Source organism: Rhinolophus sinicus, linkage group LG01, assembly GCF_036562045.2.
Source record: "Rhinolophus sinicus isolate RSC01 linkage group LG01, ASM3656204v1, whole genome shotgun sequence".
NCBI lineage: Eukaryota > Metazoa > Chordata > Mammalia > Chiroptera > Rhinolophidae > Rhinolophus > Rhinolophus sinicus.
In genome coordinates, this window is record NC_133751.1 from 205,912,978 (window position 1) to 205,939,598 (window position 26,621).

At 49.2% G+C, this 26,621-nt stretch overlaps 1 protein-coding gene across 2 annotated transcripts in view; it reads right to left on the reverse strand.

Annotated features, from left to right (window-relative positions):
* Nucleotides 1-20,172: 20,172 nt before the first annotated feature.
* The window catches only part of DRC11 (dynein regulatory complex subunit 11), a 136,597-nt gene continuing 130,148 nt past the window's right edge, over nucleotides 20,173-26,621 (reverse strand). For both annotated transcript variants that reach the window (XM_074315581.1, XM_019740868.2), the window contains 2 exons: nucleotides 23,878-24,116; nucleotides 20,173-20,793 (listed from right to left, as the gene is read on the reverse strand). In XM_074315581.1, the coding sequence (XP_074171682.1) occupies nucleotides 20,665-20,793; nucleotides 23,878-24,116 (368 nt within the window). In that variant the 3' untranslated portion in view covers nucleotides 20,173-20,664. The remainder of the gene's footprint in view (nucleotides 20,794-23,877; nucleotides 24,117-26,621) is intronic.

The following is a 26,621-nucleotide window of genomic DNA, read 5'->3' on the forward strand; positions in this document are numbered from 1 at the left end:
AGGGGGCAAAATGGTTCTTAGTGTGGTAGCAGCCAAAGAATCTGTGGGAGATCAGTGGGAGAGAATAGAAAGTTAAGAAACACAAACAGTAAATACGAGGCCTGACAATTGAGTTTGCAAACTTGTTGCACCAATGTCGCTAACTTTGTTTTTCTTTTTTAAGGAGGGCCCAGCTCACAGTGGCCCATGTGGGGATTGAACTGGCAACCTTGGTGTTATCAGCACCACACTATAACCAACTGAGCTAACCGGCCACCCTTGCTAACCTTTTTTGATATCAGAGGGATTATTCATTATGAATTTGTACCAACTGGACAAACAGTTAACCAAGTTGACTATTTGGAAGTGCTGAAAAGCCTATGTGGAAAAGTTAGACGACCTGAATTTTCACCAGCAATTCATGGCTCTTGCATCACGACAATGCATCAGCTCACACGGCACTGTCTGTGAGGGAGTGTTTGGCCAGTAAACAAATAACTGTATTGGACTACCCTCCCCAGTCACCTGATCTGGCCCCCAGTGACTTCTTTCTTTACCCGAAGATAAGGAAATATTGAAAGGAAGACAGTTTGATGACGTTCAGGACATCAAGGGTAATACGATGACAGCCCTGATGGCCATTCCAGAAAAAGTTCTAAAATTGCTTTGATGGATGGACTAGGCGCTGGCGTCGGTGCATAACTTCCCAAGGGGAGTACTTCAAAGGTGACCATAATGATATTCAGCAATGAAGTATGTACCCTGTTTCCCCGAAAATAAGATCTAGCCGGACAATCAACTCTAATGCGTCTTTTGGAGCAAAAATTAATATAAGACTGGATCTTATATTATATAAGATCTGGTATTATATTATATTGTACCCAGTATTACATTATGTTATATTACATTATGTTGTATTATATTATATTAAGACCTGGTCTTATAGTAAAATAAGACCGGGTCTTATATTAATTTTTGCTCCAAAAGATGCATTAGAGCTGATTGTCCAGCTAGATCTTATTTTCGGGGAAACACGTTGGCACTTTTTCTAGGATGAGTTTGTGAATGTAATTGTCTTACTTGCACGTTTAGATTCTGGAGTTGTGGCATTGAAGTCAGCAGGAATGAAAGGATTTTCAATAAAGCGAGTTGGGATAACTGTAAAAATAAAAGTTTGTTATACTTCACACCAAAAGAAGTCCCAGGTGATTAAAAATGTTAAACAATGAAAATGAAATCATATAACCACATATTTTATTACCTTGGGGTGAAGAAGGGCTCCCTGAATTAAAACGAAGATGAATCTAGAAGAAGATTGATTAGCCCAAGCGAGCAATTTTAAACTTCTAAATATCAAAATGCCCTAAAAACAAATGGTCAGAACACTTGTGAGAAATATGACAGGATCCAACCTTCACATGTGAAGGGCTTCCTAATACTTAATAAGCACAACTCCAAGTGTCCAGGGACAAAAGGGACCAGGGACATTTGCAGCCATTTCACAAAGAAAAAGTTCAAATGCCAAAAAGTCTCTGAAATTAATGCTGAACTTCACTGATATTCAGAGAAAACACAAATTAAAACAAGATATTAAATTGACAAAGCTTTAAAAATGTGTGTGTGTGTGTGTGTGTGTGTGTGTGTGTGTGTTGAGGTGACTCCAGGCAAAGGTGCATTTTCATGCACTTCTGGCGGGTGTAACATTTCTGGAAGTCAGGGTTTTATTTTTGGTAAAATATATATGAAATTATGCTTAAAGAAAGATTGGAAGGATGAATTCCAAATTTAATATTGGTTATCTCTAAATGGGTATTTTTAAAAACCTGTGTTTTCTCAGTTTTCTACAATAAAAGGGTTACTTGCGTAATCATGCTGAAGAAGCTATTTTTTTTGAAAAAGAATACATATGTGAGCATAGTTCAGAAAAGTTCGAGGAGTGTGTCAAAGAAGGGGACTTCCCTAGAAGGCACAGCGCGACGGTGGTCGGAGGTGTGCTATGGATGTGGGGTTACCAGGCCGATGGAGCAGAGGAGACGGGCAGAAACGGTTCTCAGCGGACACTGGATCTTAAAATTGTTGAAGCTGAAAAGCTGTCATTTGGAGGCTTGCGTGTCCTTCTGCAGAGGGGTTTTTCTTTGGTGGGGCGCTGCTTGATAACCCCTATAAATTGGAAACAACCCAACTATCCAGCGACAGGGAACTGCTAACTAAATGACGGCACACGGATTCAGCGGGGTTCTAGCTGTCGAGCCCGATGGATCTGTGATGGCAGAGTCGTTAGCGGCTTGGAGATTTGTTCACAGTTTGCTGTGGAGTGAAAACCTGATTTCAAAACTGAATGCATATTGTGACCCAATATTTGTAAAAAAGTTTGTTTAGAGACTTGAAGGATACATTTTATTTTATTCTGTTTATTTTTCTTTCTCCTTCTCCCTCTCCCTCTCCCTCCTCCTCTTCTTCTTCTTGTTTTCTAATAAATTTTATTGGGGAATATTGGGGAACAGTGTGTTTCTCCAGGGCCCATCAGCTCCAAGTCATTGTCTTTTAATTTAGTTGTGGAGGGTGCAGCTCAGCTCCAAATCCAGTTGCCATTTTCAGTCTTTAGTTGCAGGGGTACAGCCCACCATCCCATGTGGGAATTGAACCGGCAAACTTGTTGCTGAGAGCTCGCGCTCTAACCAACTGAGCCATCCGGCCGCCCCTCCAGGGGCTCAGCAGCAGCTCGTAGTCTGCAATCTAGTTGTGGAGGGCGCAGCTCACTGACCCAGGTGGGAATCGAACCAGCAACTCTATTAAGAGCTCGCCCTCTATCCAACTGAGCCATCTGGCCTCCCCTATTCTGTTTATTTATCTGCATTACATTTTTTTCTATAATGAGCATCTGTTTCTTTTATAAGAGGACACGTAATAGATGTAGTTTACATATAGTTTATATAAAAATAGGAAAGTAGAAAGAATGGTTTTGAGGTCAGCGAGTCAGCTCTAAAATGACTGAATGAATCAATACATTCAAGAAAGGGTCAATTAGATGGGGGTTGGTCAGCAAAAGACCAGAGAGGCTAAATGCTAATAGATGCCTCCTGATACTGCCCAGGGGAGATGACCTCTGACCTCCGGACAAATGGTAGAGACCCATGGGCAAAACCATCTATTTTTGTGAGATAGAAGCTTGATAGAGCATGCACCTCGCCAGGTGCATGAGACATGTGAATCATCTCACCAGCTCTCCAGATTTATTGGATGGAATTGGCTCACGTAATATGGAGGCTGAGAAGTCCCACGGTCAGTCGTTGACCCCTGGAGACCCAGGAAAGCTGGTGGCGTGACTCCAGTCTGAGTCCAAAGGCCTGAGAAGCGGAGAACCAGGAGGAGGAGACTGCTGTCCTAGCTTACGCAGTCTGGCAGAGGGAACAAACGCTCCTTCCTCTGCCCTTTGTGCGAGTCAGGCCCTCAACGGATTGGCCGAGGCCCACCCACACCGGCTCAAACGCTAGTCTCCTCCAGAAACACCCTCACAGACACACCCAGAAATCACGTTTAACAGATACTATTTGCTTAATATACTATCTTCACATAAAACGCGCCGTCATAGGGATGGACGTTGTGGGGACAGAGTCCCAGAGAGCAGTTTCCAGGCTCTTGGCCTCACATGGGGAGGTGCTGGCTCAGGTAGTAGATGGTCATCAGCTGTGACTAGTTGGCCATCAGTTGTAACCAGTGAGCCATTGGCCACTGATACAATTGCCATGGCTGAGCTAGCAAGCACGGACTGCTGTTAGCAAGGGGTTGGTTGGTCGGTTTGCAGAGGAGCGGAAAGCAGGTTGTGGGTCATGTGACTCCTGCTTCCTGTGTCTCCAACCCAGCTGCCAGCAAGGATATAGCGGTATGACTCCCCTATCTATGGCTCTGTGGGTGTTCCTTTTTGGCCTCACCATGTCCTGTGTTCTTACGCGGGGAGCGGGACCAGAGACCCTGCATGACAGACGTGTAATTGAGTGAGATTGCAGAGATTTGAGCTTCTATTCTAAGAGGTAAATGCTTATATAGAGAGAAATATTGGGAGTATTGTAGAAAAAGGAAATATACGATGGAGCAGAAGGGCTGGTGATCAGAGTGAGTTAGGGGCGTGGCCTCCAGCAGAAGCAGGAACATACCTGATGCTGGAGGGAAAGAGAAGGGCTGGATGCCCCAAAGACAGAGGTAAATGTGTCCCAGGGTCCAGAAGAATGAGGGGGTAAGTCTAGTGCTGTCTTTTGTTTGGGTGAAATAAGAATCAAAGTCACTTTCTGAGAGAGGGGGAGAGATGATCGGGTGGAGAGCTTGAATGCAGCAGTGGAAATTAGAAATATCTGTTGTGGTTAATGGGAGAGGTAGCTGATTGGAGCAAAGAGGAAATTGGTGGACGTCGCCCAGAGCCTGTGTGTTCTAGTAGCACCTACAGGAGGGGACGCTTCCTGCTCTGAGCCCATCACGTCTCATTCTCTGATCTATCAGAGGGTTGAGGAGAGACACGGCCTATCTTCCAGTTCCCCTGAATCCGAGAGGGGATGCAGTGAGGCCGGTAGAACAAGGTCTCTGGTTCCAGGGCCAAGTAGCTAAGAATCGCGAGTGAGGATGTTGATCAGCGTGGGCAGTGAGGAGGCGGTGGCCGGGAGATGCCTTCTTGTCACCAGACAGTTTGTGGGCAGGTGGCTTTGGGCTTGAGCCTCAGGAAAGGGCAGCATTATGGTTGGTAGACAGGTTCCCTCCCGGAAGAGGGAAGAGAGCGAGCAAAAGGATGTGGAGGGACCACCAGGTGTGTAGGCCAGGACTGTAGGCGTGGGCGTGGTCATGAGTGTGGGCGTGGTCATGAGTGTGGGCGTGGTCGTGAGCATGGGCTGGGCGTGGGCGTGGGCGTGGTGCCATGGAAGGGAAGTGGGTTGGCATGTAGGGTCCTAGATACCAGGAACTGGCTGTTGATGCCCAACTATTCAATTTTTCAGAGGAAACTTGTGGGATGACCAGGTGGCATTTTAGAAAGGTTAATTTGGCATAATTTGTAGAAAAAAGACGAAGGGGTACCTGGGAATAGGGAGAAGGCTCCAGGGTCACAGACATGGAGGAAGAGTATTTAACGAGTGGCAACACAATGGTATTAAACAATCCATGTGATTATGCATTTCAACTTCTAATTTTAAATCCCACACCCTAATTAAGCATAAATTATTTTGCCATTCAAATGTATTCTGGCTTGAAGCTCCCTCTCTGTTGGTGGTGAGAGGGGAGGAGGATGGAGAGGAAGGAACCACAAATCAGAATTCTCCGTAGTTTCCACCGAAGAGCTCTGAAGGCATGCAGCCACCCCAGGCATCTTACCTTCCACACTGCTCCCCATTTGCCATCCTGACTTCTGCTTCCTTTGAGAAGCTGACATGTTGGATGTGCCCTGTGTTCAAGGGCTGTGACTTGTTCTCAGTTTAGCTCCGTCAGTCGTCTTCACGTCTTCAGCCTGCAAGGGACAGCTGGCGTAGAGCATGGCAGGACAGTATGGAAGGGTTCGGTGGCCTCTGTGCCACTGAGAAGAATCTCCAGTCACCAAAGCCACCGAGGACATATTACAACCAAGGAGGGCGGGGACATCTCAGTGGGTGGTTCCGACTGCCCCCTGGGGAAAGTCAGGAGGGATCAAAAGAGGGATGACAGAAGGGGGGGCTGTTGGTTTCATATAGATGTGTAAGAGCAGCACGTGTGTTTGAGGGTGTGCTTCCTGTCAGACTGATGGGGCCATGAGGCTGGTGGGCCATGCAGAGGGGATCCCATCGTCTCCCTGTTCTGCCAGCCACATGATGCCATTGTTGGCGGGAGGATCATGTGTCTGAGAAGAAGAGGGGACTCACTCTCTTGGTCCCTTGCCAGGTGGCCTGGAGTTGCAGGGACCTGGGCCACCCACAGCTGAAGATAACTCTCCCCGAGTGAGAGTCCATCGCCCAGAGTGTGGGACCACCCACGTGTGGCGGTCAGGGCAGACTAAAGAGTGATCACATTTAACAATCTGCTTGATGCTCTCTGTTCCCACGACTGTAGGAAGGTGGAGAGTGGAGACAGAACACATAATCCCTCCTCCCTAGGCTGTATAATGTGGTTGACAAGGCAACCAGACAACTAGTCATAAATCTAGGGAATGTTTTTCAGACAGCGCGTCAAAGGCAGGGGAGCCAGCACCAAGGGAAGGGAGAGAAGCAGTCACACAGGTATCAGAGAGAGAGCATCCCTGGCTAACAGAACCGCAGGTACAAAGGCACCGCAGCAAGGAGCAGGCCAGGTGTGTCCAGGGGACAGCTGGATGCCACTAGGCTGGGGTGCGGTAAGATAGAGAATGAATGGGACCTAAGCCACAGAGGGGCTTAAGGTCCTTGTAAGGATGCTGGCTCTTCTGCTGGGAGAGACGGGAAGGTACTGGAGGGTCTGCAGCAGAGAGGTGACTTGTCTGCCTTAGTTGCTGAGCTCTGGGTGGGCCCCAGGGACAAGGGTAGAACCAGGGAGATTATTAAGAAGCCATTGCAGTGATTCGGGTGAGAGCTGATGGCTTGGACCAGGGGGGTAGCAATGGCTGAGATGAGGCGAATTTGGAATGTGGGTATATTCTGAAGACAGAATAGCCAGGCTTTCTTGATAGAACAGCTGTGTGAGTGACAAGAAGGGGAGTCAAGGATGACTCGAGGGGTTTCAGATGGAACTGCTAGAGGGTACAGTTTCTATGTACTAAACTGGGGAAGACTGGGGGAGAAACAGGCTTTGGGGGTAAGGCAGGAGTTTGACTTGGGACCTGCTGAGTTGCTTATTGTATATCCAAGGAAGGCATGGAGTTGGCCTCTGGTCCAAGCCACCAGCTCTCACCCGAATTGTTGCAATAACAGTGTCTCCCTTGTTCTATCCTGGTCCATCTTTAATCTGAGTAAAAGGTCTGGGGGGGAGATGGGAACTGGGGGTCACCAGCATTTGGATGATATTTGAGACCTTTAGACGGGATATGATCCAGGGAGTGGATGTTAATGGAAAAGAGAGGTTGTCAAGGGTTAGGATCTGGGCCGAGAGGAGCAGGAGGGGGAACAGGGAGACAAGGCTGCCTGGCGGGAAAGCCCCCTGGGAGTGGGGGGGGGGGGCTGCCTGCTGACGGACAGCTGTGAGCCCCGGGCTGAGGGGTGTTTCTTGATCTAGCCATGGTACTCTTTGGAGCACTTTGCTATCTGGAAGCTAGCCAGTAAGCTCACCACGACGGTTGCTAAACCGCCGCTGGACTGAACCACAAAAGATGGTGCCATTTAGGCAGTTTTCCTCGTGAGGATGCACACCTAACCAGTGGAAGTAAATTGGTCAACCTCCCGCTAAAGAAAAAACTACCCTCAAGTGGATATTAAAATAAAAGAAAAAACAAAAAACGCGACTTAACTTTATTGAGGTATAATTCACATACAATAAAATTCCCTCATTTTAAGAGTACCATTAAGTTTTGACAAATGTATTCAGTCATGTAACCACACCACCATTGAGAGATATGTTTTCATCGCCCAAAACCACAGGCGGAAATGAAAAAGCCCCACCCGCCAGCCCTGTACAATGCCTTAGCAACTTGGGTGGTGTTTCTTCTAGGCCACGGGGCCTAAAGCCAGTAGTTGGCTGAAGACAGCTTAGCAGTTCACAAAAATTCTGACTCTAAATCATGCAGAAACAAGAGGTGGATTTTATCATCTAAATCTCACCCGGATCTATTCTGGCTTCCCGTCTGCTTCAGGACAGCAGCCTTATTGTAAACAGATGGAGGGCTACGACTTTTTTGAAAGGACAAGGCTGTCTCCTTTGGACTAAGTACACTTCAGACCAGTACAGTTCAAGGAACACAGGTGAGCTGGGGCCGCAGCGTACTGGCTGCCCAGGTACTCGGCTCTGCTTGTGACTGGCCTGGGCTCTGTCCCCACTAGGAGGCTGGAGAGGGAACCCCCCTGGCATGAAGGCCAGGGGTCCCTAACAAGGCGGGGCACCCCAGGGGATGGGGGGAGGCTTTCTTTGGGACGTTGAGAAATAAATCCACTCACAGCTCTTCCCCGCATTCCCCTGCAGGACACAACCAGCAGTGGGGAGAGGCATGGCAGAGACCACCTCCCAACACTGTCCCCCTCACAGAACTGCCCACAGGGGCTTTCTCTCACCTGTAGCCCCGGGAAGTGGCTGCTGAGCTCAGGCTGCCCAGCAGGGGCCAGATGTGTCCTGCTAACCCACAGCCAGCTAACTGGCTGGTTCATGGCTGCCTAGCCCTGGGCTTACCCACACTCAACCCTCAGAACAAAGGCCAGAGGCATTCCCACTGCAGAGGCCAAGCGCTCCATTAGCTGACAGCTCATGTGCACAGCAGCAGTGAGCACTTACCCCTGGGCGGCCACAGGTAAGATGTGGGGGTGGTTATGTCTGGGGTGCGGGGAGGGGGTGTGCAGGGGGGTGGGTGCAGGGGGAGGGTGTCTTTGTGACAACAACTTCACTGTGACCCTACCTGCTGTGACAAGAGAAGCGCAAAGGCCCACGGCTGGGTGTGGGACAGAGGGCGGTGGCCTGGGTCTGTCCCTTCCTGCTGTCCTGTGTGGTCTGTTTCCCCAGGGCGGCTGGCATGAAATTATCCCCTGGCTCCATTCTAGCTCAGAAGCTCTCGATACCCAGACTAAGTCACGCTTAGAACCCCCAGGCAGTGCATCTCCTGTGCCAACAAGACCTGAATTTCCGTCAAGCGCCTGCTCCGAAGCCAGCTTCTCCCTCCCGCTGCTCAGCAGGGCCGGGAGTGATGCCACGCGGAGCAGATGAAGCTGGAGCAGCTGCCGGCAGACGGAGAGTCGTCTTCGCGTCGCAAGGTGACGGTAATCGGTTGCCAGGTTAGCTTTTTCCTGAAGGTTTGGGGAATGAAGCCACGGCTGCTTCTGGGCACACCTGGGCGAGTACCTGGAAGAGCGGACCAAGGCATCTGTAGGTAAAGAGCCCATTGAAAACTGTGGTAAGATATGCAGAACTGAAAGCTGCCATTTTAACCTTTTTTCCTTTTAAGTGTGTTTTTCCAGGACCCATCAGCTGCCAGTCAAGTAGTTGTTTCCATCTAGTTGTGGAGGGCGCAGCTCACAGTGGCCCATGTGGGCATCGAACTGGTGACCTTGGTGTTATGAGCACCGCACTCTAACCACCGAGCTAACCGGCCTGCCTCCATTTTAACCATTTTTAAGTGCACAGTTCAGGGGCTTTAAGCACATTCACACAGTGCCACCATCACCACCACCGTCCCCAGAACTTTTTATTTTGTCAAACTGACACTCTGGCCCCGTTAGACACTCACTCACCCCACCCCTCCCCAGCCCCTGGCTCCCAGCACCTACTTTCTGTCTCTCTGACTTTGTTTCCTCTACGGGCCCCATATAAGTGGAATCACACAGTATCTGTCCTTTCGTGACTGGCTTATTTGACTCAGCACAATGTCCGCAAGCTTCACGCATGCTATAGCCTGTGTCGGGCGGCCTTCCTTTTCAAAATGGAGTAATATTTCACTGTACGTATGGACCACATTTTGTGTATCCCTTCATCCATAGCCGGGCACTTGGGTTGCTCCCAGCTTTGGGCCACTATGAACATGGGTGTGCCCACGCACAGAGCCCATCCCACCCCCGCCCGTGGGCCCCTTACCCCGGCTCAGAGGGGCTGCAGAAGTCCTGTTCCCAGGGATGGGGCTTCTCTCAAAGAAAACAACTCCAAACAGTGTCCTTTCTCAAATACCAGGCATCGTCCAGAATGCTGGAACACAGAGCAGAGAAGAAATGATTGTGGTCAGGAAAACTGTAAGCCAGGAGCTCCTTAATGCCCACTTCTACCCAAACAGAATCTTAATTTGTGGCCACAGGCTCGTGCAGGAGAGTCAGCACTGGGTGTGAGGATGGGACCACATCCTACCAGACCCTCTAGGACACAGTCAGCAATGAACACGCCCATCCCACCTCCTTCAAATACCTACAGATAGTAGTAACCTGTTCATTATACACAAATATTCTTCTGGAACCTTCAGGAATCTGGCAAACAATTGAGGCTTTGGCTGAAGTGTTTGGATGCTCTTCTTGACAATAATTGTTTAATAAATTCAGCTAAATTGTTATGGTCATTTCTGTGGGTCATTTCATGAGCTTTGGAGGCTACACATCTCCCTGGCAGGGATGCATGCTGCCTATTTCTCTAAAAACAGCACTGAGATTTTTAGTTCATTAAACTTAGTGAAAAAGAGGGAAAGTGGGCAAAAGACATGAACAGCTTTTTCACCGAAGAGGAGACACAGATGGCAAATAAACACATGAAAAGATGTTCAATGTCATGAACCATCAGGGGCATGCAAATTAAAATGACATTGAGAAATCACTCCACACCTATCAGAGCGGCTAACACAAGAAATAGTGACAACACCAAATGCTGACGAGGATGCAGAGAAATGACCCCTCGTCCGTTGCTGCTGAGAATGTAAAATAGTGCAGCCATGCTGGAAAACACTCTGGCAATTTCTTATAAAAGTGAACATGCAATTTCCACAGACCCAGAAATTTCACTCCTGGGCATTTATCCCAGAGAAATGAAAACATAGGTTCACGCAAAAACCTGTATGTGAGTAGTCACAGCAGCATTACTTATAATCATCCCAAACTGAAAATAACCCAGATGTTCTTTACGGGACAAGTGTTCTTTCCCCATCCACACAAGGGGCTCTACTCAGCAATGAGAAGGAAGGACACGTGGTACATGCAACAGCTCTGCCCTCTTTCAGATCACGAGTGCCTAAGGGGCGCCTAGAACAGAACTGAAATTTTACGTGCATGTGAGCCCCATGGGGATGGAATAAACAGCAGATTTGGATTCAGTAGGTCTGGGGTGGGTTCCAGACGCTAATAACGTTTGCAGGGACCTGCTGCACCAGTCTCACCCACTAGTTTGTTAGAAGTGCCAAATCGTGGGTCCCAGTCCTGACCCACTGATGAGGAATCTGCAGAGTAACAGGATCCTGATTCAGGGAAATGTCCCACAAGGGGGCGCTGCTCAGGGAAGCAGCAGTGAGGCCTCCGTGGGAGGCCATAGCAGCTGGGACATCAGTCAGCTGCCAGGTCAGGTCCTGCCAGGAACCCCCGGGTGCCCGGGCAGCTTCTTAACAACCAATCTGGATCACTCATTCTTTCTCCTTTTGGCGACCTTGAGGATCCAGCGACCTTGAGGATCCAGCCGTCCTGCCTCCTTCCTTTCCCCTCCTTGGTGGTCTGTTTTCTGATCGCATAAACACTTCCCCTCTCTGCCGTGGCCCCCTAGGAACTCTTCCTACTTAATAGGTGTCTGTTTTGTGCAGTGAGCCTACTCCCTGTCTTACTAGCTGTGTCCTCTCTGAAATTCCAGGGACCTCAGGCAGAGATCGGGCCTGCAGGGCAGGGTCTGAGGACATTTTATTGACCCCAAGGCATTCTGGAAGTGGCCATGTGACACCAGCATCTGTTTCAGCTGCCAGCACCCCTCCCCTTCACGGAGGTTGGGCCCTGGGCTCTAGGGGTGATGTGTAGGGAGAGAGACCATTTGGCTCATAGAATCTTAGAGAGTTTATTGGCCTAATAATGCCAGCAGGACACATGGGTGAAAGCACTGTGGTGTCCCCAACTTGTCTCTAAGAAACCAACTTTCAAGAAGATTTATTGGCCCCAATATACGAATATCGCCTCCATTCTCCTGGTTGGGCTCCCTCTTATCATCCCGGCAATCTCCATTCCAGGGATTCACCACAGCAACCGGGTGAAGGCTTTGAAAATTTCACCCTATTTAAGGGGCCCTGGCTCTCCCTTCCACAGTCAGCGGCAGTCATTAGGATGCCACATTTCCGCACAGGTGACTGGAGATGGCAGTCAGGGTTGTTTGATGAGGGAAGCGTAGCCGTCATGGTCTCCCAGAACTGGCCAAGGCAGAGAGGAAATCATGGGCAGTCACAGGATTCTGTAGCTCTGGGGAAGGCACGTCTCATCCCTCATCCTGGTAAGGAGAGAAGGAGAAGGGGCCAATGTCAAGTTTCCTACTCTTTTTGATTTCTTCCAAATCGTTTGAATATTAAGCCTGTCTGGTTAGTATCACGCCTCTTCAAACACCTGGTTTCATAGCCTTAACTCACTAATGTTACTGTGTAAACAGAGGTTAAAGTAGGTCACACGCCCCTCGTCACTGCATAACCCTTTTGCTCCACTATCCAGCTGATGCCCCTGTAATAAAGTGGGGACATCTTTAGGAGGGACGGGGTAGTGAGCTTGCATCAGAGCCTTCCCTTGGCCATCAGAAGTGGCAGCGTGGGGAGCCTCTGAAGGCAGACCTCAGTGGCTCAGAAAGTCTCCACCAGGTCTTGCTGTCCCGATGCGGCTCCCACCTGCCCTTGACCAGCTTCTAGGAAGGCAGACGTTTTTGACAGGCATCCTCCATGACCCAGGAGACCCTGCCTTGGAGCCCACAGCCCTGCAGTGTGTGGCTTTCACTCCCTTCTCTACTTTCTGTGTGCACGAAACTTTGACCCTGCCGGGCCACTCTTGGGAAGTCTGTCTAGCAGAAATGGATGAAGCAAGGAACAAAGCTATATGTAACAGGGTGGTTGCTGTGGCATGACTGGCTGTGGCCCAGATGGCCAGCTGGCCGGTCAGCTGATGCTCACACTGCTGTGAGATTAGGGTCCCTGTAGCTGCCATGGAAGTTCACCTGGACCTTCCTTCAAGAAAGAGTATGTCCTTCGGTTGTAAGGGAAACCGCCAGTGTCGACTCCAAGGGTTGGTGCTGTCATGCAGGGTCTCTGGTCCCGCTCCCCACATAAGAATGCAGGACATGGTGAGGCCAAAAAGGAACACCCACGGAGCCATAGATAGGGGAGTCATACCACTATATTCTCACTGGCGGCTGGGTTAGAGACACAGGAAGCAGGAGCCACACTATCCGCAATCCGCCGTCCGCTACTCTGGCAACCAACCAACCCCTTGCTAACTGCAATCTGCGCTTGCTAGCTCAGCCACGGCAGTTATATTAGTGGCCAATGGCTAACTGGTTACAGCTGATGACCATCTACTACCCGAGCCAGCACCTCTCCATGTGAGGTTGAGAGCCTGGAAACTGCTCTCTGGGACTCTGTCCCCACACTCCACCCTTCCAGGGTCTCACCTCACCATTTATGCGACAAGCGTCTTCCATGAGGGGCCCTGCGTCAGGAACCCAGCTCATGAGAAAAAGTTTCAGCCCAGTTCAAATAATGTCCCAGGGGGTTTCCCTCGATGTCCACCTTTCTAGGCACAGCCAGGGTTTCCCAGGACACTGCCAGTCCATCTGGGCACAGCCAGACTTCTTGGGCACAACCAGGGTTCTCAGGGTACCGTGCTGGAACAATAGTGGCTCACAGCCAAGGTACTTACATATTCTCGATGGCAGCCGGTCGAGACACAGGAAGCAAACATCCGCCTGCACCCCTACAAGGGGTCTTCCAGCACTAGTCTCTCTGGAGGCCGGGTGAGACACAGGAAGCAAACATCTGCCAGTTCCACTACATGGTGGTACGTTCCCAAGCGAACAGTCAAGTTGTCCATCAAATCACGGATGGAAGGAAATTCCCCGTAGTCCACAGTCATTCGCCAGGGCTGTGTGTTGGCCTCACATGTGCCCTCTCTGCAGGGCGAGGGCTCCAAGTCCTCCCCAACCTGGGGTGAGGGACGACCTTGACCTCACCCGCACCCTCCATCAAGGACTCAGCAAGTGTTTCCTCCTGAGACTACAAGTCCCACACCTGGGCTGCCTCAGCAAGCACTGCCCAGCCCACACGGCTGCAAACACCTTCGCTTTCTCCAGCCTATGCTGGTTGGAGAACCGTCCACATCCTCCCACCCCTGCACAGGGCCCAGCTCTCTGGCCGCTGCATGGCTTTTTCCTATGCTGGTTGGAGAATCGGCCATGTCTTCCCACCCCTCCGTGGGGTCCAGCTCTCCAGCAGCTGCTATTCCTGGTCTTCCTGAGACTGAGTGTTCATATGCACAAACTGCTCCACCGCCCTTCGGAGAGTTTTGGCCGGCACCGTACCCTGCTCGCTGCACCATGTGTCATGCAAGATCTCTGGTCCTGATCCCCACACAAGAACGCAGGATATGGTGAGGCCAAAAAGGAACACCCACGGAGCCATGGATGGGGGGTTCATACCACTATTTTCTCGCTGGTGGCTGGGTTGGAGACACAGGAAGCAGGAGCCACACAATCTGCAACCCGCCTTCCATTTCTCTGTCAACCAACCAACCAACCAACCAACCAACCAACCAACCAACCAACGCACCCTATTTGCTAGCTGCAATCCGTGCTTGTTAGCTCAGCCACAGCAGTTATATTAGTGGCTAATGGCTAACCGGTAACAGCTGATGGCCAGCTAGTTACAGCTGATGACCATCTACTACCTGAGCCAGCACCTTTCCACGTGAGGCCGAGAGCCTGGAAACTGCTCTCTGGGACTCTGTCCCCACAGATGCCTTCACGAATCATCTTCTAAGCCAAGGTCATGCTCTTCTGGGGCAGCCCTTAGCCAGTGATAGTAACCCAATAGAAGTAAATTAGTGGTTGGTGACCAGATGAGACACCCCAAGGAGGAGCCTGAAATCTTCCTTGCACTGCGGCGTTTCCCATCGGACAGGTCAGGCCTGGGCTGGGACAACAGTCGTGCGCACAGTTGGCTGAGACCTTCCATTCTGCAGGCTCTTCGCAGGGGCCCTGGCCTGGGCCAGAGTCCACCTGGCACTCGGTCAGCTGACACTTCATCACGAGGTCCACAGCTAACTGTGCCTTGCACAAAATAGGTCCGAAGGAATTGCTTATTTCATGACTCTCTTCTCACTCTTGGTCACCCTTCCCTCCCTCTCTACTTGTACGTGTCCATCTCCCAGATGTCACACAGTCCCAAGGGAGAGATATCCCTCTGATGGACACTTCCTGTGAGCACACGTAGGTTGAGACATGGAGTCCCCCAGGCTGGCTAACAATGGCCGTTCTGTAACCATTTACATCTTGGACAAGGGGAATAGCTTATTTTCTAATAGTAAAGAAATGTACTTATTCATAAAATGACGTGCTTCCATCTTAACATTTAGAACACGAGATTCCTGTCGAGTCTCGGGCATGACAGAGCAAGAGCAGTGCCTGAAAACCTCCACTGGAGGGCACTGTGATCCCAGCCTTGTTTTGGTGTCCCTTTCAACTGGACCCCTGGGCAGGTGCCAGGCTGGTCCACCTCTTCCCGAAACTCTCAATGGACTCCTTGAGGAACGAGAGAAGTTCCCATCCTTATCAAGGACGGTGGCCTTGAGCCCAGTGACTGGGGTGTCTTTGCCAGCAGAGGGAGTATCCGATGCCCTCGACCACTGGAGGAGCCAACCCAGTGAGAAGATGGTGCGATCTCTGCAGGTGTCGTCAGCGCTCTGGGGTTGCCCATGCGTGGTGCTGAGCCCCCATGTGACACATATGTTCACATGCATACACACTACACATACTACACACACACCTCCCACAGCCCCCATTTCCCCAGTAGGACTGATGGCAGATGCCCATGGCCCCCCTTGCCCCTGAGCTTCAGGCCTCCCCTGGGGCCACAGGCCAGAGCAGCAGTTGGGGAGAGGCCCAGGCAGGTGCTTCTGGGCCCCGGGGAGCGGCGGTGGTGTGTTTACTGTCTACACTGAGTGGGTATTGCCATGAAAGCATCTGCTTCCTGCTCCTCGGGGACTTGGAGGGGACCCCAGCTGTGGCAGGAAAGGCTGACGTGGACCCCCAGGGCCTCAGCTGCATGTGGGAGTGGGGGTGGCAGGAAGGGACGCTGCACCTGCCCCAGAGAGCATGGTCACCAAGCTGGAAGTGCTGCTCTACCAGAAACCGGAAACAATATCCCTGCTTTACAAGCAGGGCTCAGAGAAGTCAGCCAGAAGCCTTCCCAAAGTCACAGGGCAGTTCCGACACCACAAGACCACACGTGTCACTGGGAAGTGCAAGAAGGAGGCCGAGCTCCTGGTGACCTGCCGCCCACCCTGTGGACCCCAGGGAGCAGCCACGTGTGTTTCCTCGTCTGTAAAAGACCTGGGAGAACGCCATAAAGAACCTTCTAGCTCCGAGTTCCAGTTTTCTTTAGGACAAAGCACCCAGACATGAAGGGTCTGTTCACAACCCTTAACCCTCAACCCATGACAGTCGTCACAGTCACTGGTGACAACAGGACTGTGGCCAGGCTTGCCACGCCTCCCAATAGCTGGGCTCTGATGCATCCTTGAGAAGGCACCCACGTCCTTCACATGCCACCAAATGTACACAACAAATGGCGCGAGAGTGCCGAGGGTCCCCCGAGAGCTGTAGGGCCCGTGCTTATGGGGAGGGTGAGCAGCTGGCCCCCAAGCCTGCTTGCTCTCCCCTTGTTTTATGTCCCACAGCTTTAGAGCTGGCGCCCTGTCTGGTCAGAGGACGCCTCGTCTTCAGGGCAGGGACAGTCTGTGTCTTTGATTACTGGCCTGTGACGCCACTCGGGGCCCCGGGGAGGTTGGCTGCCCCTGCCTGCGTCCTCCAGGAGCCAAGCGGGCTCTTCACACCAGCCTAGCATCCATCTTTCTGGCTCTGCTTCATCAGTTAGAATACAACATTAAAGAAAAAAGCCATGACAAGCAAGTATAAATAAAAAGAAAAGAGATCACCATGTGAAAACGGAGGCTTGGGCCATGGGAACGCTATGTGTGCACGCCTGCTGGGGGAAAGTGCCTTTAAATGTTCCGGGTTTCAAAGATGCTTCTACAGCACCTGTGCACTGCTGGCAATTTTAACGGCAATTTTTGTCCTAAAACCTTTGTCTCTACATGTCCTTAGGGAGCTCACCTAGGGTGAGTTTTCAGAAAGTGGATAACGTGGTAAACAATGAAAAGTGTGAGTTTTAAGGAATCGATTAATGATGAAAAATATCATAGGAAATGACCACATTTTACGCAGCTAAATAAAGGCCCAGAAGTAAGAGGACATTATCACCTTAAAATACCTGTAGCATAGAAACTCTAGAAGAGAAAAAATAGGTGAAAGAGACTACACAGTTTGCTCACTGGAAACCCCTATCTGCATCCCCAGTCAACAGCCACTGTCCCCTCCGGGCCTGGCACGCATCCTGTCACACCACAAGGCCTAGTGATTGGCTGTCCAAGTGTGAGCTGCTTTCAAAGACGAGACCCAGTGAGCCAAACAGCGACCCCAGGACCCCACACGTGTCCCTACCCAGCCTTAGAACCCTCAGTCTTGCTGGTCCCGCTTTTGTCCTCTGTGTTGTCTTGACTCTGAGCCCAGGACCCCAGTATCTACTTCACTGTGACCACCTTCTCCTGCCACGGCAGCCCTTAGGCCCCCAGGACCCCCAGGAAGGTGGGAACCCTGGACACAAAGCAGAGCCAGTTCCGGTCTGGTCTGGGGAAATGTGACCAGAATGGTGTGAAATGGAGGGCAAGGCTCATCCGTGACAAGAAGGTCAGAGGAGAGGGGCAGCCGAGAGGCTGGGGTGCAAGGTAGGGTCCCCCGCTGAAGCCTCTGGCGTGGGGCAGGGGGAAACCGGTGGACACAGACCCCAGGCAGTTCCTCCAGCCACAGAGAGTTTGCACAGCTCCCACTGTGACACTTGGATGCTGGGTGTGGAGGACAGGCCACTTCCAGAGCCATCTAAGCAGTGAGACATGGCACTTTACCTGACAGCCAAGCTCCAGTGCTTACGGGCCTCAGTGTGTGGGGACATCTCATTGGGCGGCACTCCAGCAGGATGAGACCTGAACAGAAGCTGATACCAGCCAGAAACCAAGGCCGCCCATGGCACACACAGGGAGCTGTGCTCAGCAGCCCTGTCCCGCGGGGGGCCTTGGACTTTCCCTGCTCACTGAGCATATTCAGCATCTCCAGTGAGCTGGGTGCTTGACTCAAACAGCCAGCGCAGGGTGGCGTCTTCCCTCTTGAAAGACAGATTTTACTCCTAGTGGAAACGGATTGATTCTGCCTCAGCAACTTTCCCAATTTGCGAGAGTTGTACAACTGGCAGAGCAGCTGATGGGGAGTGTTACCTTTATATAAAACAGTTAGCCACAGACTTCAAAGGGTTCGCCAAGGTAAATTTAATTACATCCTCCCCAACAAGACGTCCCAAATACCCTCCCTTAGCTTTTGTGTGTATATTTATATGAAGCACAATGCCCACGTGCTGTGACATTAGTATTTCTCCCCACACTATTGAAAATACGAGTCCCTTGCAACTGGTCGGAGCAAGTTATAATGCGCCCGTCCGGGGCCTTTTGTTACCCGGTCCTTCAAAGGGGGTGCCTGGCTGGTCCTCTGAAAGCTGTGGGACCACTGGAGTTCATTTGAGAACACTCTACCCCAAGTTGGTCTTGCAAATTATTTCTGCCCTATGCAGAGAGCCTTTTTATTTTCCTCATGGCATCAAGTGACTTTGAATCTTGCATAATGCACACACGTACACAGGGAATGGATTCCTGTGCGGCCAGGATGAAATGACGCTGATGATAATGAGCCCACGGAAAGTGGGATGACTGAGGTTTTGTGTCGGGCCCCGGGGCGTGGCGGTACCATGTCCGTGCGGGAAGAGCGGCACTGCCAGGGCTCAGCGTGCCCCTACAGACTCCCTGTGCGGTCCTCCAAATGCCGGGAATCGGGACCGGGCTACCTCTGGCCTTGGTGAAGCCTGTCCCTGCCTTTTGCACGTGTGTATGCATGGAACATGTGTGTTTATCATGTAGGTGTGGGATGTGAGCATACACGTGTATTTGTGTATGTGTGCTTACATGTCTCTATGTGTGTGCCTGTGAGTATGTATGTGTGCTGAGTGGGCCATGTGTGTTTCTGTGTGTAGTATGTATATGTGTTGGGTGTGTACGTGTATGTATGTGCGTCTGGACTGGCCGAAGGTCACTCAGCTGGTTTGTGAATTTGGACCCAGCACAGCTCGGCCCGGCCAAGCCTCCAGTGCTTTCCAAGAAGCCTTGACCGTCTTCCCAGATTGCTGGCTGGTCTTCCTTCCCAGACAGGCTGGGGTGAGGCCTGAGGATGGGGAGCAGCAAGGCCAGCCAGGGGCTCTAGGGATGGAGCCAGGGTACCCCAGAAGCAACGTCTCAATCCCCAGACTGGCTCTAACAAGGGAAATAGAGCTGAGTGAAAGTGCTGAAGATGGAGGGTGGTGGGGGGACCCCACAGAGTCCCCAGCTTCTGCAGGGCCTCACCTGGGCTTCTCACAGGACCCTGCTGACCTGGCCCTGAGGAGGCAGGAGCTCCCCACTGCCCTCTCTACCCCCTCCTTCATCACTACACTGCATGGCCATCTCATGACGGTGGAGGCCTCCCTGATAGCACCTGTTCCACTGGGCAGGGTCACGCTGGGCAGCAGAAGTCATCGGGCAGCCAGAGTTTTTCCCCGAGAACTCGGGGCCGGGCATTGGTGGTAGCCAGGTTTCCCCCACACACCAGCCAGTGAGCCAGAGACAAAATGCATGAGTGTGAAAAACGTGGAGTGTGCAGAGCCAGCAAGGGCGGCGAAAGCTGGGGCGAGAATGGCTTGGGTCCGTCCAGGCCTTTGCTCTAAACCACTAGAACTGACCGCAGAGGCTTAATTTCTAAGAGGCTTAACCCCTAGGCCAAGAGAAAACTTACTGTCAGATAGGGTAGTCGTAAATTTGAAATTAAATTAGTCCCACCTCCATTTAAGCCTCCTTCCTCTGAATGTGTTCTCATCACAATTTAGAAGTGGGTGACTTCCTATCTTCCACCAAATAACCTTCCATATTTGCACAAAACTTTAATTTTCTATCCTGTGATCACTTTCTTATTTAGCATTGCTTCTTCATTTAGACTTTCTCTTCTCCATAGTTACCCTATTTTTCCGTTGCAGCTTTCATCCTGTCATTGGTCTGCCGATGTCCCAGTGCTTTGCACGAGCAGAGGCCTGGGAATTAAAAGGCAATGACTTTGGTCCGATGTCCCAAATGTTATCTGGTGGATCCTCGGCCTTAATTATCCCATCTTCAAAGTCAGAAGATTGACACAGCTCATGTTCAAGGTCTCTTGTTAGCTCCGGGAACCAAGCGACTGAGTCAGTTTAAGGACAACAGAATTTTATTCCATTATATAAAACATATTAATAGAGCAAATAATTAATTTATTAAAATATGTGCAAGATAATAATATACAGTCTATAGGGGTTAGTAAAAAGCTTAGTGTGCTGGTGATAGACTCAAGTCACTTACTAGTTGTCTAACAAGAGTTATTTTCTAACTATCAAGTTTTAAACTCGGCAACTAGGACAGATGAGATGACGTATTGAATTTGAAAATATTGTGGAGTGTGTGAAGAGTGAATTTCGGGTATGTACAAATTTTACATAGATTAAAAAACAATTACAAGCGCTAGAAACAATTGTATGGACAACTGAGTTGATGCACAGCCTGCAAAGGTCTAGCTGAGCAAATTCAGAGGCTGAGGAGTCAACAGTATCAGCTTGGGTCTTCTTCAGACAGGCAGTGGTGAATCTTTTCCCTGGAGACACACGCCCTCTCCATCCCCGAGAGAGACTCAAGGACGCTCCTGAGAAAGGCATTACTTTTTCTTTTTCTCCTTTTCCCCTTTCTTTTCCTTCTTTTTCCCCTTATCCCTTTGCTTTTCTGCGTTCCCTTCTGTTAATGCCAAGTTGCGCTTTTTACCCATAGGGGTTTTGGCGTACCAGTTCTGAAATAAAGCAGATGATTAGGAAATCATCAAAATGGGATGAATTCACTTGAATACTCTTAAAAATAAAGAAGAGCTTGCTAAGAAGGAAGGGGCACGAGGCCATTGAACTCTGGGCATTTAATACATATGTTTAAACACAAATTCTTTCTCACCCTGTTTCTACACAATTTGAAGCTTCTACTCAAGAAGTTAACAGTTTCAGAGAATCACAGGCCAAGTCTAACTGTTGACCCTTCCCAACTACGTCACCTATTTTCCTGGGTGTTTTACTCACTCCTGAGGGTGTGGGATTTCTTGGTAATGTGAATGGGCCCCCATGGTGCACACAGGGCCACTAGAAGCTGGACTGGTGGCCCTGTGTGCACCATGGGAGGCCATACAAACACTCTGATGGCAGAAATACTGAGTCCAAAATACCAACAAAGCACTTGGATGCTCTTGGATGCTAGTTTAGTTGGACATACATTTTAGGTAGACAGTTATTTTCCCTCAGCACTTGGCAGACAGGACCTCACTGTCTTTTGTCATCTATTGTGGACAAAGAGATGTCTAATTTCCTAATTGTTGTTTCTTTGTAGGTAGTCTGATGTCTTTTACAACTGGCTTATGGTCTTCTTCTAGGTTCACAAACATGTATGTATGTGGGGATTTGTTTTTATTTGTTCTGCTGGTCCCTTGGAGTTTGTTTTTAATCTGAGAACTTATGCCTTAATTCAGAAACATTCTCAGAAAGTATTTCTTCAAATTATTGTTTTTCTGATCGTTCTATTTCCTTCTAGAACTTCTCTTAGTTGGGTGTCAATATCTTTAAAGGTTCTTAATCGCAGTTTGTAGCTTTTACCTTTTTGTTTTTCAGTGCTGCCTTCTGGGGAGCTCCCCAGGGCCATCTTCCGGTTCACTAACTTGTTCTTTGACCATGTCTAGTCTAGAGTTCACATCCTTTTTATTTTTACTATTGAATGTTAATTACTATATTTTGAATCTCTAAACTTTCTTTTTGTGATTTTTTCATAATTATCGCCTTACTCTATTTCTGCCTGTCTTTGTTTTATCACTTTGTGTAGTCATGCCTTCATTTATTTTTTGAAAATCTTCATACTAATTTCAGAATTTTGGTCAGACTGTACTTAGATTAGCACTAGATGTCCTGAAAGGTTTGGAATTTTGATTTTCAGATTCGTTTTGAGTACAGGCTTTGTTTTGGTCTCTATTTCTCTCATTATTCCTCCCTCCCTGGCAGTATTGCAGTTGCTTCTACCTGGACCTCTAAACCCAAATCCAGAACTTACCATGATTATAATGATGTCTAGAAGTGAATGCTCCTTGGTGATATTGGGATGTCAGAAATCCAGTCAGAGAAGCAGCAGGCATAACTATTGTATCTTCCATGACTCAATCTCTTTTTGTTTCCTCTCCCTTATTTTTCTCTTTGCTACATACCAGGCATAAGGCGATCCCTGTGTCTGAGATTTATCTTTGTTTTGGCACTTGGGGTTTTCTCATCCTTCTTTTAGCTTTGGCTGTGCTTTCCGTGTAAGGCGAGGTGGCCAAGGACTTTAGGTGATGAACTTTTAATATTGACACACAGTACAGAATATGGTTAATAAAATTGACTTTCGGCTCTGGAGTAAGGATTGGATTTCAGCTCTGCTCTTTTACAGCGGTGTGACCTGGAACAAGTCACTTTGCCTCTTTTTTTTCTTTCTCTTATTTTCTTTTTTGGGGATTTCAGAAATGAGTATGATATATCACTTGCAAAGGATAAATATTTGTAATTAATACTAGCAAGGTTTAAAAAGTCAACAAGACTATTGATTCAAATGCTTGGCAAATACTTAGCTTGGAGTTGGAAATCTTTTTTTTTTCTGTTTTGTTAGAGCAGGTGTGGGCAAACTACGGCAGCTGAGCCACAGCTATCCTGCTGTCTGTTTCTGCAAATAAAGTTTTATTGGAACCCAGCCAAACACATCATTTAGATACAGTGTAGGGATGCTTTTGCTTCCTGATGCTGAGCTGGATGGTTGTGACAGAGACTGCACAGCTTTCAAAGCCTAAAACACAGTTTCTCTCTGGCCCTTTCTGGAAAAAGTTTCCCAACCCCAGTGCTGGATCATTACTGCAGGACTCAGTAGTCTGTTTTCCACCTTCCCCCGAAACATTAGCAAAGCTGGAAGCAAACAGTTTTCCCGAGTTGGTGGAAAAGTGACACAGTATGGAAGGAAATTTTCCCAATCTCAGGCAGGCTTCCAGAGCCGAGGCTGGTGATTGCGTGGCTGATATTAAGGTGGGCGTCATTGTATGGATGCAGTTTTCTTCCCTTGTCTTCCCTGTGGGCCAAGGAAACTACATCCAGGCACAGAAAGAGAACACAAGTGCATTCATTTTGACTGAAAGGATTCTGAGGAAGGGCTGCTGGCCTGGGCATGGGGGTCAGGGCACTAACGCTGATTGTACTTGGATGAGAACGTAAGTCTCTGCAACTTCTTTTCCTTCTAGAAAAGACAGGTTGGGAAGAGCTGATTCTCAAAGTTTCCTCCAGATCCAAAACATCCTGTGAACATCTCAGAATGTATTCAAATTAAAAAACTAAGTTTGGGTGGGTTCTATGATTTCTTATCGCAAGTGGTGTGCTGAAAATGAAGAGGACCGCGGCAAAAACGGGACAAAAACATCACTGGCTTGAAATACACTACTTGGGGAATGCAAACACTTCTCTATGCAAAACTTGTTCCATTACGTGAGATCTGAAGTAAAAACCAGTGAGAACCAAGAGACGGATGTGTGTGTGTGTGTGTGTGTGTGTGTGTGTGTGTGTGTGTGAATCCAGTGGTTTTGAAGCTGTTATGCAATTCTACAATCCGGCTGTTATTTATAAGGTCATATGGACCATGATTTTTCTAAAATTTGGAAGATACAGGCTTTACTGCGAAGGCTGGAAACATTTTGTGATCCAATCATTTAGAGCTTCCAAATTTCACTGCATATGGCAGAGTTCAAGCTCGTGAACCTCAGGAGACCAGCGGGAGGGGGCGGTGGACACGTGTTCACCGCTAAGATCCGGCCACACGGGCGCTCGCTTACCTTAAAGCTCTCTTCTTCCTCCTGGTACACCGGGTTCATGCTGCTCAGAGCTGCCACAAACTCCAGGGCGACCAGCGGCTTTTGCGTCTGCTGCCGGATCCTCCGGTCTGTGAGCACACCTTTAACCACTTCGACTATGTGCCCCTGCGTGAAGCCATCGGTGACCTTTGCCAGACAACTCACGTTCAAGGCGTTTGTAATGACTCCCCCACTGCGCTGAATGATGTGCTTCCACAGAACTGTTGTAGGACATGGTGGGAAAGACACAGAAAACTAGGGTCACCACAGAGAAGGCGGTATTTATCAGTGTAGCTCTCAGTACGAAGATGCATCTCAAGGAAGGAGGACATGGGAGGTGACTCCAGTTTGTCTGAAATTCGAATGAGCAGAAAGTCACATAACGAAATGCTTTTCTCTGAGTGATTTTCAACCATAGGACATATATATCGATGCCCTTGGGGTCTGTAGACCCACAAATCCCCTTGGGAATTGACAAGGGCAAAAAATTAAACCATGGTCCCTATAGTTTTAGCATGGTACCTTGAAAGATGTTCAAAATGGCAATTCCCATACGGTGTTAGATATATGGGATCTCTGCTCATTAGAAGAGTACGTTTACCAGAGTTTGGATAAATAGGAATATGACTTTTCTTAAAGTTCATTTCTTACGTAATTTTTATATACAGATTTCAATTTCCATTACCACTGATGGGCTCACTTCCCTTTGGGTGTGAGACACTGTGTGACACATTGTGTGAAACAAGCCCTTGATCCTTCCTTTCTCCCCCGAACAACTGTAAACACGCAGAGCTTGGCTGATCTACTGGCTGGGTGTCCGGCTGTTCTCTGGGTTTGTGGGATCTGCAGAAACTGAGAGATTCACTCAGAACATAGGGATGTTGTGAAGATGAATGATGAAGTTATTCCTGATGCTCACGTGACTTCAGAGATAAAAGGGACGACCACACAACACTAAGATAACATTACACTTAGAGAACCATGTCCATTCTGGAAAGAGAGGGGAGTAAACGTCACTGGTTTAGTTGTATCCAGAAGGGTGAGGGCACTGCCCAGGCCACCTGTGTCAGGGCCAGTCTCTGTACGGGGACGATCTGGCCAAATGGCTCTAAAGCATCTTGACCTCCTTTGAGGAATATTGGGAACATGAAAAAAAGTGACCATTACTACATGATTGGACTACATCATCCAAATACATTGATCCAAAAATGCGAGAGAAGTGAAAAGTTCTAGTGACTGCCAAGGAACAGAATGACTTGCCATCTACGAGCCACATCAGAGTGTCTGGCTTTTGGGCCCTGAGCTATTCCAACAGTTCACCTCCACTGTCCTCTTTGGTGGAAGGTGCTTGGCCCAGTGATGAAATGAGTGCTGGGAAAAGGTCCATTTCTCATGGGGCCTGCTGGTGTCTCCAAAATGTGGAAAGTTAGGCTTCAAGGACTGAGAGCTGCAGGGAGGCACTGTTCTCACACATGATGGGCACTTTATTTTTTGTCGCTGTGTAACTGCGTATTTGTGATAATGATTACCTTTGTCATTCTACTTTGTATTGAAGTTTCCTGATGCTCATTGAAACATCAATTACAGATGATGACACAAAATCAAGTACAAAATATTTTGAAGCTATTTGTATAACGATAGATTGAAGTAGGTGAAGAGGACCCTTATCTAAATACAACAGCTGTAGGGTTAGAAATCAGAAGACAAAGCAGTGCAAAAATAAGCAGACACCACCAGAACCAGACACCATCATCCCTTGGGATCTAGTATGTCTGCTGCCCAAATTTATAACATCTGAAAAAAAGTGCAAACAGTTCTGAGTAGTGACTCTGGAAGCTGAGAAGGGAGCACGTTTTGTGGGAGAATCTCAAGGGACCACCCCTAGGGCTGAGGACCTGGTCAATACCCCAGGCTGGGAACCTAGCACAGATTCAGCCGTGGGTGCCCACGGGCCAAATTCGTATCTGCAGCATGGAGTGGACCAGTCAGAGGGCAACCGTGACGGCCAAGGGCGCCCCAGCAACAAATACTCAGCTCTCCCCGCTGCCTCCCTGTTAAGCCACGGTAGTCACAGCCATCCAAGGTTCCAACATAAGGAATCTCTACGAGACTCATCCATAGTGCAGCAAAAAAAGACAAGGACAATGACTCTGGTCTAGCACGTACATATAAACACACGATTGACCATGTGAGTGTATAATTGATGTTCATGTAGAGTTTTGGCTATGATTCCTCCAGATACCTAAGTCATCGATCACTTCCCCACGTTCGCCATTTTGTAATGGAGATGCAGTAAGGAGCTCTGGGGGGGCAGTCACAGCTACGGTGGGACTGCCCACTTGCCCAGAGCCATGTCAACCTCCAGAGGAGGGACAGACAATCAGGCTTGACTTCCGTTTCAGGTGTGATGGACTGGACTTATTAGGTTTTAAAAGAATAGCCTCTACTCCCTTTACAAAGCAAAACGCTCATTCTTGACATTTAACTAAAGGGGCTAAAAGGGGCGTCAGGTGCCGAGTGAGCCGCGGCCTGGTAGGCTCACTGAGAGCCCCGCAGCCAGCACCGAGGCCTCCGCAGGCTGCCAAGTCCGTAGCCCAGGGGTGGACTCGGAGAACACAAAGGTGAGGCCAGCACAGGGTGTGGCGGTAAGGCCTGGGGACCAGGGGCCCGAGGGAGCTGACGGCAGTGCATGTGCTCTCTCCACCGACTGCTGTGTTTTACTTTCC